General features: G+C 56.2%; 1 protein-coding gene across 1 annotated transcript; it reads left to right on the top strand.

The window, feature by feature from the left end:
* The first annotated feature begins 1,168 nt into the window (after window positions 1-1,168).
* Window positions 1,169-19,647, top strand: Znf316 (zinc finger protein 316). Its single transcript, XM_021161717.3, has 7 exons — window positions 1,169-1,319; window positions 6,077-6,205; window positions 6,530-6,879; window positions 7,030-7,121; window positions 7,755-7,881; window positions 8,276-8,389; window positions 15,791-19,647. The coding sequence occupies exons 3-7, from the start codon at window positions 6,558-6,560 to the stop codon at window positions 18,151-18,153; spliced, it is 3,018 nt and encodes a 1,005-aa protein (XP_021017376.1). The 5' UTR covers window positions 1,169-1,319; window positions 6,077-6,205; window positions 6,530-6,557; the 3' UTR covers window positions 18,154-19,647.
* The last annotated feature ends 624 nt before the right edge of the window (window positions 19,648-20,271 follow it).

The following is a 20,271-nucleotide window of genomic DNA, read 5'->3' as shown; positions in this document are numbered from 1 at the left end:
AGCCTGCCAGGGATCCTGCAGAGAGGCAGGTGATTTGGTAGGTAACCCATCTGCATGAAAACCCAGGGTGTGGAAGAATGTCATCACGGAGATAGCTCATGTGCACACATGTGAACACACATCCTAGTAAAAATGAGAGACAAGCAGCTTCCTTCTATGTGTGCCCAAGTGTGTGTAGGCAGGAAAGAAGGGTGTTTCTAGACCCTAGAGAACCCACAGTTAGGGGTTAGGGCTCGCCTAAGATGAGAAAGGCTATGACTCCTAAAGCATCCAGTCTACATGGTCTACCAAGAAAAGCACAAGAGTGTCACAAAGACTTTTCAATATAAGGGAGGGGAGGGCAAGGAAGAGGGGAGAGAGGGCAGAGGCTAGAACTCTGGTCTCCTGAGGGTCATGTCCAGGGTTGGTCTCTATAGGTACCTAGGCATTCACTCCAGGCATAGGTGGCCAGCAGGCTTGGGGTCCAGGGGCTTCATAATATAGATGGCCCTTTGGAGCTACAGAGCACTGCCCAGAGTAGTCGTGAATATATCAATGGACTGTGAAGGTTCGACCTGTCTAAAGCCATGCAAGGCTATTTCCCAATATTCTTGCCAGGCCTGGGGATGACAGATTAGGGAGTTGAAGAACATAAGTCCAGTCTGGCCTCAATCTCCAGTCTTTCGTGCATTTGACTGCTATAGTCCACAGTATCCCCCTCACGCCTTGAATAGGCTGCCCCTCTGTCTGCCACACCCTGCACACACAAGTAAAGCCAGAACAGATCAATCTCCCAGCCACACCCTTGCCCATGTCAGGGTCAGACAAGCGCTGCCTGAATACCCACAGAGGGTCACTACCCTTCTCCACCATCATGAGATCCAGGGAGGGTCCGGTGGACAGGAGGACGGGCTCCCGACACGTCCTGGCACGCGCAAAGGTAGACCTAGGCTGTCGTCTGGCGAGAAGAGATGCTCGCTGGGGCTGGACGTCGTGGGCAGGGGTCCCTTGAAACGTAGAGGAGCAGATAATGCGGGGGTGCTCATTGTGGGTAGCTATAACCATCCTCCATGCATATGGGGGTGCGACGCAGCAGCTCCCTGTCTACATCCAGAGCTCCGGGACGCCCCATGACCGGAAGTGCCCCCCTCGTGGGCGCGGACAAGGCGGGGCCGGCGGGCGGCACTTCCGGTGCCCACGCGCCGCCGCCTCCTCCGCTGTCGCGCAGCTCGCGGCCGTCACTTTGTGTAGTGCGGGGGGGAGTCCCCGGTGGTCACAGCCCCCCACCCCCCACGAGTCCGTGTCTCGCTCCGGCTTGGCCGGGCCCGGGCGCGCGCGCGGTGAGTGGGGCGCGCGGATGCGGCAGGTGCGCGCGGGCGGGACGCGCGCGCTGGGGGCGGTGGCGGCGGCAAGGCTGGCCGTCATGGATGCTCGAGAGCTGGAGGCCTCGGGCGTCCGTGGGGAGATCGCGGGACTGCAGGGCCCGTCCTTGGTGGGGTCGGAGCTGCAGCTGCACGAGCTAGATCTTCCAGGCCCCTAGATCCCCCCAATACCGACCTGGGCCTGCGCGGCACGTCAGGGATGGCTTAACACCCTAGAGGGGTACAGACTCCAGCGTGGGAGGGGGCGGGCCGGGGACGTCGTGCACTGCACCTTTGCAGGGTGCTAGCGCCGCCTTCTCCAGCTTAGGGGCGGGAGCTGAGCCGGAGCCGCCCCCGCCCCCTAGAGAGACACCTTCCAAGGAGGGCTGTCACTACTCCCGCCCTAGGGCGAAGTGGAAGCTAGGTACCCTCCCCCCATCCCCCAGAGGGAGGAAGAAGAGAGAGTCCTGGAGCCCTACAGCCAGCTTTGTGACATTGAGGGGCCGTGGCCTAGCCTGCTTCATCTGTAAATGGAGGCTGGCTGGACTGCTCTCTGCTAAATCTGTTGCCCCCAAGATGGGTGGTGGAACGCGTTGGCAGAATCTAGGGTGCATTATGTGGACACAAGAAGGGAGGGAGGAGGTGCAGGTACCAGCGAGGATCAGCCCACCTGCTCAGCCTGGGTGGGTGGCATTGGCATTTTGTTTTGGTTCTGTCACTGGCTGGGCCAGGGGGCTAGCTGGCCTGGTTGAGGAGCCTGCTCTGGGGGGTCGTGGATGACCTCCAGGGAGCAACCCTGGAGAATAGGGGCTCCGGAAACTGGGCAGATGGTGAGGAGTGTAGTGAACAGGGAAAGACATTCTGGACAAAAAAGGGTCTTAAGTCAGTGGGGCTACTGAACGGGAATGAAGGCAACTAGCCACAAGTGCGCACGTGCAAGCGTGACCCCATGCAAACATGCTCCTTTACGTGGATCCCCTGGATTTGGGACTTTTCTGGAGTTCCTAACTTTTAAACTTTACGATTGTGCCTCTGCACACTCCCTTCTATGGACAGTGCTGCACCCCGTTCTGAGTGTCTGCAGCGCTGTGCCCTAGGCTCAGGACTTGAGTGGAAAGATGTGTTGAAGTGACACAGTGATTTTTGCCTGATGAAGCCGTGAACTTGACACTGCATTCTAATCCAGGATGAGAGGTTAAGGAGAATGGAGCAGAAAGGCGTTCTAGGGACTGATTGGCAGGAGTGGGGCTAAGAATATCCCAGGAGGAGGGGAACCCCCAGGGCCTGAGTTGCAAGAGTATGAACTGACCTTCTCCTGGTCAGACTGGTTTTCAGAGCTTCTGTTCTGAGTCCTGGGTCAGAGCACCTGGAGCATCAGGCTTTTCTTGGCTTCTGCCCTGTCTCCCTGTCTTCTCATGGCTTTTTATTCCCCCATCCCCACCCCCAAGACAGGGTTTCTCTGTGTAGCCCAGGCTGTCCTGGAACTCACTCTGTAGACCAGGCTGGCCTTGAACTCAGAAACCCGCCTGCCTCTGCCTCCCAAGTGCGCCACCACTGCCCAGCTAGAGGCTTTTAATAGGCTTTTTTTCCCCCCTCTCTCTTTTTCCCTTCTTGCTCTGTCCTAACAAGCAACTCAAGGGAGGATGTATTTGCTTGGGCTCACAGTTGAAAGGTACAGCCCATCACGGTGGGAGAGACACGGAGGCCACAGCAGGGGGCAGCTCCTCACACCCGCAGCATCCACAGTCAGGAAGCAGAGAGACTGATGCTGGGGCTCAGCCTGCTCTCTCCTTCTCATTCACAGCAGCGCCCCAGCCTAGGGGATGGTGCTGCCCACGTTTAGGGTAGATCTTCCCACCTCAGTTAACCTAATCTAGCCACTCCCTCACAGACATCCCAGAGGCATCTTCTCTTCTGTAACTTCAGATCCTGTCAAGTGTGCAACAGTAACCATCACAGGACTGGTGCACAGACTCCATTTTATCCACTGTCCTCTCTGGTGACAGAGACTCTTCATGACTTCTGGGGTGGGTTTTAGTTTGGTGTACCCTTCCCTCAATCTGTGGCCAGCCTATTGTGGAGTGTGACAGTTGTGTCCTCACAAATATTTTTTTAAAATTCCACTATCCATGTCATTAACTGTAGATCTCTGGACCTGTCTTTAATAAGTACTGGAGTGGCTACTGTGTGTCTGGGCTAGGAATGAGGGGGAAGAAATTGGGACTCTTTATCATCCCTCAGTTGAATATTCTTCAGTAAAGAAAATGTGCATGCGGCCTGGGAAGAGATGTAGCCAAGGTGGGCTGCCCCCTCTTCCTCCTCTTTGTGTGCAACATATGTACACAGTTTTGTGTGTGCATATGTGCATGCAGGTACATACAGTGTGCATGTAGATAACAGGTCAGCATAGCTGTCTTCCTTGGTCACTCTTCATCCTATTATTTGAGGCAGTGTCTCTTTGAACCCTGAGCTTACCAATTCAGATTGCCTGGCCAGCACAGCCCAGGGCTTGGTTTATAGGTAGATAGCACCATGTTCTGCATCGCCCCGCCTCCGTCCCCCTCCCTCCAGCTAGAGGATTGAATTCAGGTCTCCATGCTAGTGTGGCAAACACTTGAGTTACCTCCCCAGATCCAGCCTCCATCTTTCCTTGGGCCCTTGCATACAGCAGTCTAAGCTTCAGGATGTCTGAAGTCGCTGGCCAAGGTGGTGGCCAGACAGGCATTAGTTCTGTGGGTGTCTGGGCTCAGCATGACTCTATAGCCTTAGGCCTGAGTAAGTCCTTCTCTAGGTATGAGGTAGGTGGTGGTTGGGAAATCGCTCCCATAGTGTTCTCAGTGCCCCTGGGTACTGGCCAGGACAGCATAAGGCAGGCTTGTGTTCTTACCCTTCAGGAGTCTTCCAGTACCAAAGAGCCCTGGAAGGCGTGGGCGCTTCTCTTAGGCCTAGTTTTGTAGCCTCAATCTTTGAGACAGGTGCTTTTAAATCTATAGTGCTCAGGGAACAAGACAAAGGGGACTTTCAGATGTCAAGAGTCCTAGCCTGTGGGTTTGGGGGCAGGGGTGTGGTGGTTGGTGCCAGTAGGGATGATCAGAGAGTCCTAGCTACTGAGATATGGGGTGGGGTTCATTTCCTTTTGTTTTGATTGCTCTCTCTCTCTCTGTCTCTGTCTCTGTCTCTGTCTCTGTCTCTCTCTCTCTCTCTCTCTCTCCCTCCCTCTCTCTCCCTCTCCCTCTCCCTCTCCCTCTCCCTCTCCCTCTCCCTCTCTCTCTCTCTCTCTCTCTCTCTCTCTCTCTCTCTCTCTCTGTGTGTGTGAGAGAGAGAGAGTGTGTGTGTTTGAACAATGTGTGTGGAGGCCTGAAGTCAATGGTAGATGTCTTCAATTGCTGTCCACCGTAGGGTTTTTGAGACAGCGTCTATCACTGAGTTGGCCACCTCGGCTGGCTGGCAAATCCCATGGAACCTCCTGTCTCTGTCTTCACAGTACTGGGATTACTGGCATGTACCTCAGGCCTAGCTTTTACATTCTAAAGAATGAAGTCAGGTTGTCACACATGTGAAGCAAGCATGTGACTGAGCCACCTCCCCAGTACCAAAGTCTAGATTTTAATTAAAAACAATGTATGTGCAAGTGTCTTGCCTCCACATATGTCTGTATGTCTGGTGCCCACAGAGAAGAGAAAAGGGGATGGGATCCCCAACACTAGAGTTAGAGATGGCTGTGCGCCACCATGCGGGTGCTGGGAATTGAACTCAGGTCCTCTAGAAGAGCAGCCAGTGCTCCAAACTGCTGAGCCATCTTTCCAGCCCCTAGAGCATAGGTTTTAAAGATGTCTGAACAGAAGGGATGGGATAGAGGTGAGCCCAGCCTAAGCAGGTTGCTCACGTGTGCCCATGGGAATACGAAGCCCAGTGGTCAGACTGTTCTCATGGCCCTGGGCATCTTTACCTGCCACAGTCTGCTTTTAAGCACCCCGAGGCAATGCTGTCTGCTGGCGGTGGCTCCAGTGTCTGCTGTGGCCTGGCATTTCAGGATCTTTTTGGAACTCAGCATGCATGGGTGGCCTGCCTTGCTTTGCAAAATAGTCCCATTGAAATCTGAGATACTTACAGGACAGGTACTGGGTGGCAGGGTGGTGAAAAGAGACATAGGAATGAATTCATGAAAACCCCAGGGGCTGGTGAAATGGCTCAACAGCTAATGGCACCTGCTGTCAAGCTTCATGACCTGAGTCTGACCCCTGAGACCCCTGTGGTAGGGGAGAACTGATTCATGGGAGTTGTAGTTCAATCTCCACGTTTGGCATGACAATGCATCACTACTCCACAAATTAAACACCAACCACAAAAACATAAAAAAAGCAAACACAGCTGCCCCACCCTGGAGTGCCACTGGGCTGTTGGTTGGTTTTGTTTTGTTTTTTTTTTTTTTTTTTGGTAGGCAAGGAACATTTTAGTGGCTGTAGGACCTCCGCTCCTATCTCATTAAACCGGTGGCTTTAGGCTCCAGGCCAGGCGCAGCTAAACTAAGTCTGTGGCATCAGTGGGGAAGCAGGACCCTGTAGGCCCCTAAGGTGTTGACATTCATCCATGTTTATTCTCTGATCCTCCAGCGGGAAGGAGTGTCATATCACGTGTCACCATTGCTGGTCCGGTGATGAGCCAGACTCCATCTATGTGGCTGGGAAGGAGTAATGCATGCTCATGGCCCTCCCTGTCTCGCCCTTGACTTACAGAAGGGGTTCTGAGAGCTTGTTCCCTCAAAGAGACGAAAACAAGAGCCTTCCTGCACCCCCCAAGCCGCATAAGTCCTTGTAGTCGACAGTCCTCGGGGCCCGGCCTGGTCCATGTGCACCAAGGGCTGGGTAAGCCTCTCTGCTTTCTGTGTGGGACAGGCTGCCCTTTGTAGATTACACTCACCCTTCAGGAAACATGGATCCCTGGGGCTCTGTTGGCTGCATTCCATGCTCCTGGTCCTGGGTGACTCACCCAGGAACTGGTTGGAGCTCCCGTTAGACACATGGCTGCTGGTGAGAGAACAGAAGTCATGTCCCAGAGGCTGGTGGGGAGGAGGGAGCGCCTTAGGTGGTGTTTCTGGGCATGCCAGTTGCACAGCCTGAGAAGGCAGACAGAGCTCAGTCCCCCCTCAGCTCTTGTGGCCTCCCGTGCAAAGTGCCTCTGTGTTTCAGGCCATACGGAGGCTCTCTCCCAGGGACGATGGCTGCCCTTCAGACTGCTCCAGACTCCCCAGCTACCCAGCTGGAGCCAGCGGGAGATGGGTCAGAATGTGATGCTGACCCCGAGGAGGAGGAGGAGGAAGAAGAGGAAGAAGAGGTAGTAGTAGAAGAAGTGGCCACACCGGTGCAGGAGGTGGCGGAGGTAGAGGTGGAGGCCAACTCAGCAGACAATGGTGGAGGTGATGATGGTGATGGTGGTGATGTGGAGGAGGTCCTGGCAGAGGAGCAGACTCTGAGCTTAGGGACCCAGGAGCGGCATAGCAATGGTGGTCATGCCAAGGCACCAGTTCTTCAAGGAAAAGGTAAGAATGGGACCCTGCTGCTGCTGTGGAGGCTGAATGGCTGGGGCCATGAAGGTGGGACTGGGCCCGGATCTGAAGTGTGGGAGGAACCAGGAGCCCCATCCTGCTTGCCAGCCAGGTACCACTGGCTCTAAGCAGTCTTCCTTTTAGCCCTACAGACCTCCCGGGTGTCTCCCACTACTCAGGATGAAGATGTGGAGGAAGAAGAGGAAGAGGAAGATGAGGATCATTTCCTGACCCAGGTGAGCTGCTTTCTGCATATGCAGCTGAGGGCACTGGTCAGCCTTTCTGTCTTCAGTGACCTTATACCTGAGGTCTCGAGCCCTCTATGGGTGGTGCTTCTCCAGTGAGGACAAGGCTTCAGGTTCCAGGCCCAGGGTTTATGTGGTCCCCCCTGGTCCCTGTCCCTTCCCAGGCCATCATGTTGTCTCGAGCACTCTAGCTATCGCCCACTCAACTGTGGAAGTCATGGCTGCCCCACCCTCACTCCCAGTCAGGTTGGGGTCTTCTAGAATGACTGTCCCCTTCCTGGGGTCTGTTTTCCTGCTGTTAGGTCAGACGTCAGCACCCACACTCAGTTTGGTTGGTACCACCTATTCATCCTAACCCTAGCCAAGGTGTTTGCTGGGAGGGGTTGATGTGACAGAGAAGGGGCATGAGGCTACCGAGGGCCTCTGCCCTCTCTGCATCTGAGGTTCTCCTCTCTGGATAGGCGAGGTCTGAGAGACTGCAGTACCATCTGGGCATGTGTAGTTCCATCAGTGATGGGGTACTTACTGGGCTACATCCCCGCCGTGTTTTCTGACCTAATTTCAAATGGGTGTTGGAGGCAGGGCATCCCTTCAGCCTCTCTCCTGTGGCTCTGTGTTCCTTAGGGCCTGGTGACTTTTGAAGATGTGGCCGTGTACTTCTCTTTGGAGGAGTGGGAGAGGCTGGGTGTGGACCAGCGGGATCTGTACCGGGAAGTAATGCAGGAGAACTATGGGATCCTGGTCTCCTTGGGTAAGGAAGGCCCCCAAGGCAGTCTGCTGTGAGGGCACAGAGGGCTCAGGGTTTTGGAGAAGTCAGCCCATTTTGGCCTCTGGGTGCAGGGGGTCTGAAGTAGGCAGAGACATGCTGTGAAGCTGTTGGTCCACCGGCCTCTCAACCGTACAGCCTCGGAAGCAGCTCCTCTGGGTAGGAGCGGAAAGTGTGGGTATCCTGATGGCGAAGGTGTATGGGGTGGGTGTGGAAGGAGAGCTGGGTATGGAAGCAAGGCTTGCAGGGGTGGACGGTTGGATCTCCGAGCATAGGGGGCGGGAAGGGCAGAGAGCAGAGGATTTGAGTGTGGACAGGGATGGCTTTGACCCCATTGGGGACAGCCACCCCTGCAGCTGCCATCTGTCCTCCTGGGCAGGATACCCAATCCCTAAGCCAGATCTGATCTTCCACCTCGAACAAGGAGAAGAACCTTGGGTTGAAGATGGCCCCCATCCGGAGGAGGGAGATGTCGTCACTGGTGTCTACACGGGTGAGTGAGACACACGCCTTGGGGGGTTCTGCTAGCATCATTGCTCAGAGCTGTGCCCGCCCAAGTTAGCCTTTACCAAGGAGAGTGCTCAGCAGACCTGTTCGTGGTCTCTCTGCCTCCCTGATGCAATTAATGCTGATGTGTTGGCGTGTGGAGTGGCCGTGAGGAGGCAGGGAGGCTGCTGTGTGTTGGCCCCTGCTGTCAGCTCCCAAGTCCTCATGGCCCAGCTTCACAGAGGTCTAAGGGCTAGTGTATGTCCTTAGAGAACCTTAGGGGTCTGAGAGGGTTGGTTGGTTGGTTTGTGTTTTGCTTCTTCCTTTATAAATGAGTGGTGTTGACAAACTGGCACAGAAACCTACCAAATTGTCAGAGTGGTTTCCACACTTGGACTACCCGGTTTTCTGGCTTGCCCACCCATCTGGCCATTTCTGCATAAGGGTACCCCTCAGTCTCTCCCCTTCCTCTGAAACCATCCAGCTTGGGTTTTCTGAGAGAGAGCCCCACTCCTATTGGAGGCTCACCAACTGACGAGGCTGGCTGGCCCGTGAACTCCAGGGATCTGCCTATCTCTGTCCCTCCAGTGTGTGCCGCCATGCTAGTGCCCTTCCTCCCCCCGCCCCCCTGCCCTGCACTGGCTCAGGCTCTGCCTGTTCAACTCCCTAAGCCGCACATTATTCATACGGAGAATAGTCTGAACTAAACCTGTAGATTCCAACCTGAGCATGCTGGCTCCTAGTCACATGGAATATGCCATGGGTTCTGTGAGCCTCATGAGGACATTGGAGTGATGGAGACCCTTGTCTGAAAGGTGTCTCTCTCTGGGGGCTAGGGTGTCATCAGCTGAGGGTGGAGTTATCATAGATGTATTTTAAAACGAGAAAACAGGAAACCTCACTCTGGTAACATGCCTGTGAGTCCTCACACCAGCTGAGAGGCAGCAAGGAATCCAGCCTTCTTCCAGATGAAGCCCCGAAATAGGTAGTGTTCTTGAGGGCCCAAGTGGGAGGTGCGTTCTATTCATGGGTACGTCTAGAAAAACCACTTAGAGAGAGCGGGACAACACTGATCAGCCTCTTGAGTGTCGGTTGGAGGGGTGCCCTTGTGTGCCATTCCCTTGAGGGGTCCAGGGGAAGAGTCTGGCCCTTTTCAATGCAGGTGACACCAGGTCACAGGTGCCACATAGCTATGCACCTGGATGGGAATTGGAGGCTCTTTAACTCTTTAATTGGAGGATCCGGTTAACTGGGTCAGCGCCTCTGTGCTATCCGTGGCAAGCCATGGTGTTGGGGCTGGTGGCCTGAGATGTCTTTCAGCACAGCCCTTTCTGCAGAGTTATCAGTTGGCAAAGGATCCATGAATTTTTTTTTTTTTTTTTTTTTTTGGTTTCTCTTTTGTGTAGCCCTGGCTGTCCTGGAACTCACTTTGTAGACCAGGCTGGCCTCCAACTCAGAAATCCACCTGCCTCTGCCTCCCAAGTGCTGGGATTAAAGGCGTGTGCCACCATCACCCAGCAATGACCATTTTTTAAATAGTGGTTCCCAACTTTCCCAATGCTGCAACCCTCATGTTGTGGTGACCACAACCATAAAATTATTTCCGTTGCTACTTCGTAACTATAATTCTGCTACTGTTATGAATCTGTGTTTTCCAGTGGTCATAAGCAACCCCTGTGAGACAGTTGTTTGACCCTCAAGGGTCACAACTCACAGGTAGAAAACCACCGTTTTAAAGCCTTTTTATCTCAAGCTTGGTGTGTGGGTGCCTTTAAGCCCAGCACTTGGTGTGTGGGTGCCTTTAAGCCCAGCACTCAAAGGCAAAGGCAGATGAATATGCTTGGGTTTGATGCCAGCCAGGGCTACCAAGTGACACCATGTCTCTAGAAAAAAAGAAATCCTATGTGGGGTCAGAGGACAACCTCGGGCACCAGTCCTCAGCTTCCACCTCATTGGCAACCGGGTGTGTGTCCGACTCACACTCACAGGACCTGCTGGCTGGCTGGTGGGCTCTCTGGGACTCTCCTGTCTCTCCACAGGGTTAGTGGCTAGGCTCATGCACTGTGCCTGGCTTGTCATTGGCACTAGGGATTTGAACTCTGGTCCTCATGCTTGCATGGTGAACACTTTACTCATAGAGCTATCCCTCAGCCCCCAGGGCGTGTCTGATGTGTCACATGACTGCCCAGAAGGGATCCAGGCGTGATGGCAGGATCAGGGAGGAGCTCTGGCTTAGTGAAGCCCTCAGGTCTTCTTCCCTCTGAGGACAGTGAGTGGCTCATTGTCTGCCTCCCTTTTTCTCTTTTTATTGCCTCTGCCCAGCAGTGCCAGCTGGGAACTGAGACTGGCTGAGTCTGTCCCTAGGCTGGCCATCTGGGACTTCTAAATTAGTCTTGCAAGACAAGACTCTAATGTTCTCTCCTCTATCCCTTGTGAGTTCAGCTGTACATGACGTGTGGGCACCTGGCCACGTTCCTTCTCTCAGGTGTTGCCACTTTGTATGTGATACTCAAGAGTCCCCCTGCCCTTCAGCCTGGTCTCTAGGCATCCCAGCAACCCTGGTCACCACCTTCAACCCTTCACTCCTACATCATCCACACAAGCTCATCCTCACCCAGCTTCCCTCCCAGGGCCCTTGGTCGGTATGCACACCCTACATGGTCCATCCCAGGGCCCTTGGTCCGTATGCACACCCGACATGGTCCATCCCAGGGCCCTTGGTCCATATGCACACCCGACATGGTCCATCCCAGGGCCCTTGGTCCGTATGCGCACCCCACATGGTCCTGGAGAGACCCCTGCTCCAGGCTCAACCATTTCCTGCTTCCAGTCTGACTGGAGAAGGCAGGCCCTGAGTGGCTGCTGCCCCGGTTCTCTGTGTCTGCCTGGCCTTATGCCCTGAGACAGATCCTCGCTGCTTCCTTCCCTGGCACTCCAGAGGCTGTGTTGGCTGGAGCAGAACTGGCCCTGTAAGGGCAAGTTCCACTCCCTCTGTTGAGGCTTCTGCCCACTTTCCTTTCTTGAATGTGCATGTGTGCAGGTGTGCGTGGAGGCCAGAAGTCAACAACCGGAGCTGTCTGCCTTGTTGAGACCGGTTCTTGATGGGATCTGGGGCTTCATGACTAGGCTGGCTGGCCATTGAGCAGGAGGATTCTATCCATGTTCCATGGCCTTCCCTATTCAAGAACACGTGCTGGGATCTGAACTCGGGGGTTTGTACTTGTGTGGAGTGCCGGGACTTCCCATCTTCCCAGCCCATTTCAGGAAGTGAAGTATAGACAGGAAATACAACACCCAAGACGGGACCAGTTTAAACAGTAAGATGCAGGAACTACAGAAGCATCGAGAAGCTGGGCGGTGGTGGCCACGCCTTTAATTCCAGCACTCAGGAGGCAGAGGCAGAGGCAGAGGCAGAGGCAGAGGCAGAGGCAGAGGCAGAGGCAGAGGCAGAGGCAGAGGCAGAGGCAGAGGCAGAGGCAGAGGCAGAGGCAGAGGCAGAGGCAGGTGCCTCTCAGTTTGAGATCAGACTGGTCTACAGAGTGAGTTCCAGGACATCCAGGACTACACAGAGAAACCCTGTTTTGAAAAACAAACAAACAAACAAACAAACAAGCATTGAGAATCCAGAACTAGCAAGCAAGCACAGCTGTGGTGGGGAGTGGGGCGTGTCTGGAGCCCCTCATGTGACCCACACTGACACCCTGGGGACAGCTGGTATCCATCTGGGCAGACCCAGCAACTCTGTTACCTAGTGCTCAGTTCAGCTAAGTGGAAATGAGCACAGGTTTGGGAGAGCCACAGGGGAGAGGTCTCTTGGCCAGGGGCAGTGCATGAACACCATGGCAGGCGGAGTCTGGCCACAGATAGGGTGACTTGAAAGCAAAGGTTCTCATCCTGTGGTGGAGACCTCTTCAGGGTCGAATATCAGATATCCTTGTGCATCAGGTATTCACACTATGATTCATGACCACAGCAAAACTCCTCATGAAGTCACAATGAAATAATTCTATCAATGGGGGTCTCCACAACACGAGCAGCTGTAGTAAAGGGTCCTGACATTAGGGACGCTGAGAACTGCTGCTGCAGAGGGTCTCTTGGTGGGGTTTCACTTAGCCGTGCCCTGGAGGGAACCTGGAGAGGAGAGTCCTCTAGTCCTGGCCGGGCGCCCAAGGCTCTGGGATCCTGTCGTTACCCAGGTACCTGGTCTGGGTGCAGAGGGAGGGAAGAGCTGAGGGGACTTCGGCAGAGAGGCTGGCTTAGCACCTAGAGCAAAGGGGTGGACAGGTGTCCAGGTGCTGGACGGATGCTCTGATGGGATGAGGGAATGCTTATTCTGCCCAAATCCCTGGGACAAAGGTATACAGGAGCAGACCCAGCTCCAGTTAACACTAGGGCCTAGGTCCAAAGAATGGCTGCTCACCAGCAGTGGGAGGGCAACCCAGTGCCCATCCCCAGAGAAGGGCTGCCTGCTCCAGACCCATTAGCTTGTCCACAGCTTGGCTTGCAGGGCAGATGTCAGTTAGCGGAGCTGGCTGCCTTCCCAGGCTGTAGTTCAGATGCCTCCCAGGCAGCCCGCAGTGAGGCTGCCAGTATCTATAGACTTCCACACCATTTGGGTATGCCTCCTCCCTTGGGGACTGTCCCCAATAAGGGAAGGAACTTTCTCTGAGCTCATCTCCAATTGGAGATGGGGGCAGGTGGCATGAGGCAGGTACAGATCTTATTTGGGGACATCAGGATAACAGATTGTTAATGGGAGGAAAATGGCAACTTGACTGGGGACCTCTGTGCCTGCAATACCTTGTCAGCATCAATGGTTCTCTACAACTGATGTCAGGCTGCCTCCAAGACCACCAGTGCCACACCCTGTAGCTTTGGAAGGGACTGGTCGCTCAGGGTCCCTAGGGTAAAAGATCTAGGTGAAGGGCCCAGCCTGGCCCATGCAGTCCTCTGAAAATGCAGAAGACTGGAGGCATGTGCCATGGGACAGCCCCTGGGGTGCAGTTCAGTGGAATAAGTAGTTTGGGGCTTGTAAATCCCCAAACCTGTAAGGCTCATACCACCAGCCGCTATGACAAAGAGGCCGTGACCCAGTGACATTTGCAGAGATGGGGGATACTGGTAAGAGCCCTCAGTCCTGAGGGTCTCAACTTACTACCTTGGCCCTGGGCTTGTGTTCCCCTCCACTGGCTCCTCTCTTCCCTTACCTTGTGGCCATACTATATAATTTGGCTAGACAGTGGGCTGTGCGCCCCTGTGTCTTCCTGAAGGCCTGCCTCATCACCCTTCACCTACGGTCAGATCCTTAGAGGAGCAAATGTTAGGTGGAGGCAGCCCCACCCCCACTTTACTACTCTGTGGGTCTGGGTTTGGCCCTCAAGGTCACCCTGCTGCCCTCCCCACTGCCTTCCAACTGTTAAGGGACACACCATAACCCCAGGCTTAAAGTCTCACAGCAGGCATGTGTATCCTCACCTGAGACTTACAGAGACCGGCTTTGTGTGATGTCTGCTCCTGGAGTGGCTGTTACTGGAGATGGCTCTGAGCACACTCTGAAGCAGGAAATGGGGGATCAAAGCTGGTCTCTCTTGGGGTTCTCCTGTCCCAGTAGCTTCCTGAGGTATCAGCTTGCGGTAGAGCCAACTCTGACTTCCCCAGGGCTAAGGGGTGGCCTCTGCACATCACTGAGCGCAGTGCAGGCCTCATGCTTGCTCTGCGGTGGTCACTGCCAACCTGAGGGAGCAGTGAGACCCCCCCCAGGCCTCTCTCAGGCTGTCCACCCTACAGAGCTGTGTGTAGCGGAGCAGGGTGCAGGGGCTCACCATTCCCAGACTCTAGAGAAGTCCCTGCCCACCCTCCCAGCTCTTGCCAGGACGAGGTTCCTGGAGCGTTGCAGACTGGCTCAGAAATCCAGGGATTGTATCTGTTACTCTGCATTGGCTTCCCTGCCCTACTGGGCTCTGTTAAACACTAAAGCCTCTCACCACAGCCTAGGGAAGGCCTTCTGATCCGACTGTGGCCAGCTTCTCCCTGCCCCACGACTGTTCCTGCCTTCCCAGGTTTGGGAAGTTGTGGCTGAACAGAGAAGGACATCCAGCCAGCAACAGGGGCTCTCCCTGCCAGTCATGGACACAGGGCCGGCCGCTTTTCATTACTCTGGTGGCCATATTGGCAGCTGGAGGTAAACTCGGTTTTACAGATATTTCCATTTAAAGCGTCTAAATTGTGTATTACCATAACGGTGTTGCAGACGAAGGAAAAATGAACCCATTTCCTTGCCATACAGACAGCATGCTTAAGTCCTCGCAGCTCTCAGTGGCTTCATGTGTGTGGTACTGTGAATGACAGCTAGAATGCACAACCAGGGCTGATGATGGGGTACTTGACATTAGAAGCCAGCCCTGGTTTTGAGACTTCTTGGCCCAGTCTCTGGCTTCTGTGGTCCCAGCTCACCCAGGCCAGTGGCAGTCTAAATGGGCCAGACCTTTGCCCTCAGAATTAAGTGGGTAGTTGGCTTTTAGTGCCCTACCTGCAAGAGCTCCACCCTTCCAGTTGCTGACATCTGAGGTGGATATGATGAACGGTGTGTGTGCGCGCTCTCTCTCTCTCTCTCTCTCTCTCTCTCACACACACACACACAGAGAGATGCTCTGAACACCTCAAAGTGCTGTGTCTCCTGGGTGCGTTGTCAACAGGTTCATTTCATGATCAAGGTGATCCTACAGACTTGATTCTAGAGCCCACAGTTCTCAGGAAGGGCAGTAGGGTGCGTTAGGCTGTGCATCTCGGTGGGAATCACAATACACGCACCCTCGAAGCTGCCCCTGAGTTTCACAAATGGAGAGTTCAGGAAAATGAAGCCTAGGGGTGACCTGTAACAGGGAGGAACTCATGAACCCACATGCACACCTCCTGGGGACTCTCTAAGGTGAGCGCCCACATGGTTCTCCCTGGCTAGCCATTTGTGTTTCTGCTATAGAAAGGAGCTAACTCGCTAGCCACTGGTAAAGTAGGACACTAACTCGCTAGCCACTGGTAAAGACAAGTAGAGGAGAAATGCTGAAGGTGGGCTTTACAGAGGGCGTCCTCCAGGCTGTGTGCCATGTTTGGGGACTGCAGGGCTGCAGGTTTCCCCTCCAGTGCTTTTCCTGCACACAGGAACCTGCTGATAAACTACCTACTGTGCAGTCTCCTATCCTCCACAGACTGGAAAGCCCTAGGGGAACCCCATCTTTCCTGGCCTCCATGAAGTTCCTAACTGGTGGGAGGCCAGCAGCTTTCCTGCTGTGGAGCTGCCCAGTGTTGGCTGTGGCATGCACCACACCTGAGTCTGTTCTAACGATTTCAGGATCTGGCTGCCATGTAGGCCTGTTTCCCTGCCATCACCCTTTTCTCTTTTCACCCTCAGGAGCCTGGTTCTGGAACGATGACATAGAGGACCACGAGGAGGAAGATGACGAGGACTTCCTTGCTGAGATGGCTGAGGAGGAGAATGAGCCCCCGGGGCTATGGTCTGCTGCCTATGGAGTGGGGGATGTGCCTGGGACTTGGGGTCCCGACGACTCGGATTCAGTGCAGACTCCAGAAGGTTGGGGACCCAACCCAGGCAGTCTCGGTATCCTGGCGGAGGAGGCTGAAGCAAAACATTTCCTGTCTGGCCGGGAGCCCGGGGAGAACTTTCTGGTGCCCTGGGCATTTCCCGCAGTGGCTGTCCCCATCGGATGTCCGGAGACCACTTGCGATGTGTGCGGCAAAGTGTTTCCGCACCGTTCCCGCCTGGCCAAGCACCAGCGCTATCACGCAGCGGTCAAGCCCTTCGGCTGCGACGAGTGCGGCAAGGGCTTTGTGTACCGCTCGCACCTGGCCATCCACCAGCGCACTCATACCGGCGAGAAGCCCTTCCCGTGCCCAGACTGCGGCAAGCGCTTCGTCTACAAGTCGCACCTGGTCACGCACCGGCGCATCCACACCGGCGAGCGGCCCTACCGCTGCGTCTTCTGCGGCGCGGGCTTCGGGCGGCGCTCCTACTTGGTGACCCATCAGCGCACGCACACCGGCGAGAGGCCCTACCCGTGCCTACACTGCGGCCGTAGCTTCAGCCAGAGCTCAGCGCTCGCCCGCCACCAGGCTGTGCACACCGCTGATCGTCCTCACTGCTGTCCGGACTGCGGCCAGGCCTTCCGCCTGCGCGCCGACTTCCAGCGTCACCGGCGCAGTGGCGGCTGCACGGAACCCAGCAGCGGCGATGGCGCGCGGATGGCTCCCCACGAGGTGGGGATGGCTCCCAATGAGGTGGAGATGGCAGTCGCGACTGTAGCCACGGCGGAACCCGAGGAACTGGAGGCCGCGCCCGCAGAGACTGAAGAGCCCGAGGCTGGTGTGGCAGATGGAGACACCGAGGCTGAAGCCAGACAGGACGAGCAGGTGGTGGTCGCTCCGGCGGCAGAGGCGACTGTCCCGGACAGCAAGAAGGACCCTGAACCAGACAGGCGGTTCCGTGAGATGGGCAACGGCCTGGCTGAGGGCGAAGGGCCTTCCTCGCATCCGTTCGGCTTCCACTTCCCCATGCATCCCAAGTCCTGGCTGCATCCGGACGGTTTCCCCATGCTGGGGTTTCCCGAGTTCTCCGAACGGCTGCAAGCCGATGGACGCCATCTGCCCGGCCCCCTGGGCTCCCCGCTTTCCCTGCAAGGCATGGGGTTGGCCTGCGACCCGTTCCGCAGCGTGGGCCCCGGCGCCGGGGTGGATGGTGGCCTGCGAGCATTCGCGCCCGCCGTCCGCTCGTTGCTGTCGGAGCCCGCGCCTGCGGCGCTGGCGGAGGAGGAGAGCCCGTGGATCTGCTCCGACTGCGGCAAGACGTTCGGGCGGCGCGCGGCGCTGGCCAAGCACCAGCGCTACCACGCGGGCGAGCGGCCGCACCGCTGCGCCGACTGCGGCAAGAGCTTCGTGTACGGCTCGCACCTGGCGCGCCACCGGCGCACGCACACGGGCGAACGGCCCTTCCCGTGCCCGGAGTGCGGCGCTCGCTTCGCCCGCGGCTCGCACCTAGCGGCGCACGTGCGCGGCCACACCGGCGAGAAACCGTTCGTGTGCGGCGTGTGCGGGGCGGGCTTCAGCCGGCGCGCACACCTCACGGCGCACGGGCGCGCGCACACGGGCGAGCGGCCCTACGCGTGCGCCGAGTGCGGCCGGCGCTTCGGCCAGAGCGCCGCGCTCACGCGGCACCAGTGGGCGCACGCCGAGGAGAAGCCGCACCGCTGCCCGGACTGCGGCAAGGGCTTCGGCCACAGCTCGGACTTCAAGCGGCACCGACGCACGCACACGGGCGAGAAGCCGTTCCGCTGCGCTGACTGCGGCCGCGGCTTCGCGCAGCGCTCCAACCTCGCCAAGCACCGGCGGGGCCACACGGGCGAGCGGCCCTTCCCCTGCCCAGAGTGCGGCAAGCGTTTCTCTCAGCGATCGGTGCTCGTGACGCACCAGCGCACGCACACGGGGGAGCGGCCGTACCTGTGCTCCAACTGCGGCCGGCGCTTCTCGCAGAGCTCGCACCTCCTCACGCACATGAAGACGCACCGCGGGCCGGGCGGCGCGCCGGCGCACACCTCCTCCACCAAGGCCCAGGCGCCTGCCAAGGCCACGCCGCCTCTGCCCCCACCGGGCTCGGGCTCGGGCTCCGGAACGCTGCTCGAGTTCGCGGGAGGAACCAGCTTCGGCTCCGATCCTGCGGCGTTCGCCGGGCCCTCCGGCAGCTACGAGGAGAGCATCCTGTGAGCCCGTCGAAGAAGCGCGGCGTGTCCTCCAGCTCTTTGGCGGGCTGAGGATTCCCACTCTTGGGTGCTCGGGTCTCTCCCGCCTCAAGCTTCAGATTTCGCTTGGGTGCGCACGGGCCGCCACCCTGACCAAGACCGACCCATCCCTCGATCTGTGGTGCAGGGGTGGTGGGATGGCGGGCAAGGCCTATTAGTTCATCACGGATCCGGTTCAGGTGCCGTAGAGCCCCGCTGCTTAGGAGTCTGTCACCGGGCTCTCTGGTGCATTTGGGTTTCTTGGTGGGTTTGGCCTCTACTCATTCTCCTTGGGAGATTTGGGGACCGTCTTCCTGTCATTTGAGTGAGTCCAGTAAGTGTTCAGAACCTAGTTCAAGGCAGGCAGGAACCTCAGTAGGTTTTGGGGGAGATAGAGGTACGAACGGGGTAAGTTTTTGTTCTGTCGCCTGTAGGTATTTATTCCCATCTCTTATATGACCCGAAGAGTGTGGGAGGAGTTGAAAAAGCAAGATACCAAATGCGTAGCCAGGTCGCAGATATTGTCCAGGACCCTGGGGAGTTGGAAGCCTTATTCTTTGGAAATCCTCACTCCAACCTCTAAACAGGTCTGGCAAGCGCTGGCCACCACATGGACTTTGGTATTACTATCCTCTCTCAGTTTGTTCTCTAGTGGCTGTAAGTAGCACACATGGACATCTTTGGGGTGCCTGGTGTGGGCTCCTATAGACACTGTTCTCACTTTCATTTCCTAGCAGATCCCTCCCCTGGAGCAGGTGGCTGTGGAGCCCTGTGCGCAGTCAGCCTTTCCACAGCATTGGGGTGGGTCCGGGGAATCTTCCCGCTCGTCCTGTAAAAAGGGCCCAACATCCTCTGCAAACCTCTTCACACAGCCTCTGTAATCACCCTACATTAGGAGCAGGTTTCTGCCCTGGGTGGGGCTCCACATAAAGGACCCCCGTGGAGCTGAGCTCACAGCGCCTTACTATGCAAGGCCCCTTACAGTGGACAGCTAACTTTCCAGCCCTGACTGTTGGCACCTGTGGTGTGGCTCACAGGAGCCCCTCCCACCCTCCATGAATTCTGGGCCAGTGTGACTGGGGACTAGAGAAGTGAGATTTCCACCCAACTGCATTCCCTTTTAGACCTAGATCCTTTCTTGTAGCATAGACATGACCTTGGGGCCCAAGAGCTAACAGGCAGGCTGCTAGGTGCTGGGTGGGTAGTCCATGGGTGGGAAGAGAGCCTGGGTGGTGACGGACAGAACTTAGCCTGACCTGTGCTGTCGAGTGGGGAGGAAGACATGGGTCCTCGTTGTTCAGCAGTGGATATCTGTCCCTCGTAATCTCTTTCCACATCTTCTGGGACATGAGCTTCAGATCAAGCCAGGGCAGGGTGGTCCGGGAGGGTGCCACCCATCCCTCATAGTCTCCAGTCGTTTCCACCCTGCCCACTCTGCTGTGGTCAGGAGGACCTAGCTTTAATAAAGACGGAGAAACAAGCTTGGGGACTGGACTCTACTTTTGCCCCACCTTGGTGCCTATTAGCGACACTCACTCTGGAAGGCCCATCTCCTTTCTGACATTTCCCCCTTTGAGAAACCAGAATCGATTCTGGCATCATGGATTGGGCCTGTGTCCACCACATCTTACTGGGATACCTCACACTGCCATGAATTTGGAACAACACACATGGGGCGTGACTGTGACTGGCTAACCTTCCAGGTTCAGAGAGAGGGCCTCGTCTCCTTTCTGGGAATGCCGACCCCTGGCCTGCCCTGCCCTTTTCTCAGGGACTCCAATGCTCAGTGGCTTGCCTACTCCAGCTCCACGGAGGCGTGACCACCACCAGAGTTCCCAAACAACTCCCTTTAAACTGGCTTTTCTTAGTCTTCCAGCTGATCTTTTCCCAATGGGTTTGAAAGAAATATGCAAATATGATTTGAGACATGGGGATAAAGGAAACTGGCATCTCCATTAAAACAACGAACAGGCCGGGCAGGGGATGCAGCTCAGTTGGTACAGTTTGCGTGGTATTCCCACTTTCCATCCCCAGAACTCCATGGTGACATACACATGTTACCCCAGCATCTGGGAGATGGAGTCAGGATTGGGGAATTTACCAT

The sequence above is a fragment of the Mus caroli genome, unplaced genomic scaffold (assembly GCF_978045245.1).
Source record: "Mus caroli unplaced genomic scaffold, Mus_caroli_1 scaffold_4, whole genome shotgun sequence".
Taxonomy (NCBI): domain Eukaryota; kingdom Metazoa; phylum Chordata; class Mammalia; order Rodentia; family Muridae; genus Mus; species Mus caroli.
The sequence above is the reverse complement of the archived record's forward strand: the minus strand, read 5'-3'. Positions and strand labels throughout refer to the sequence as shown.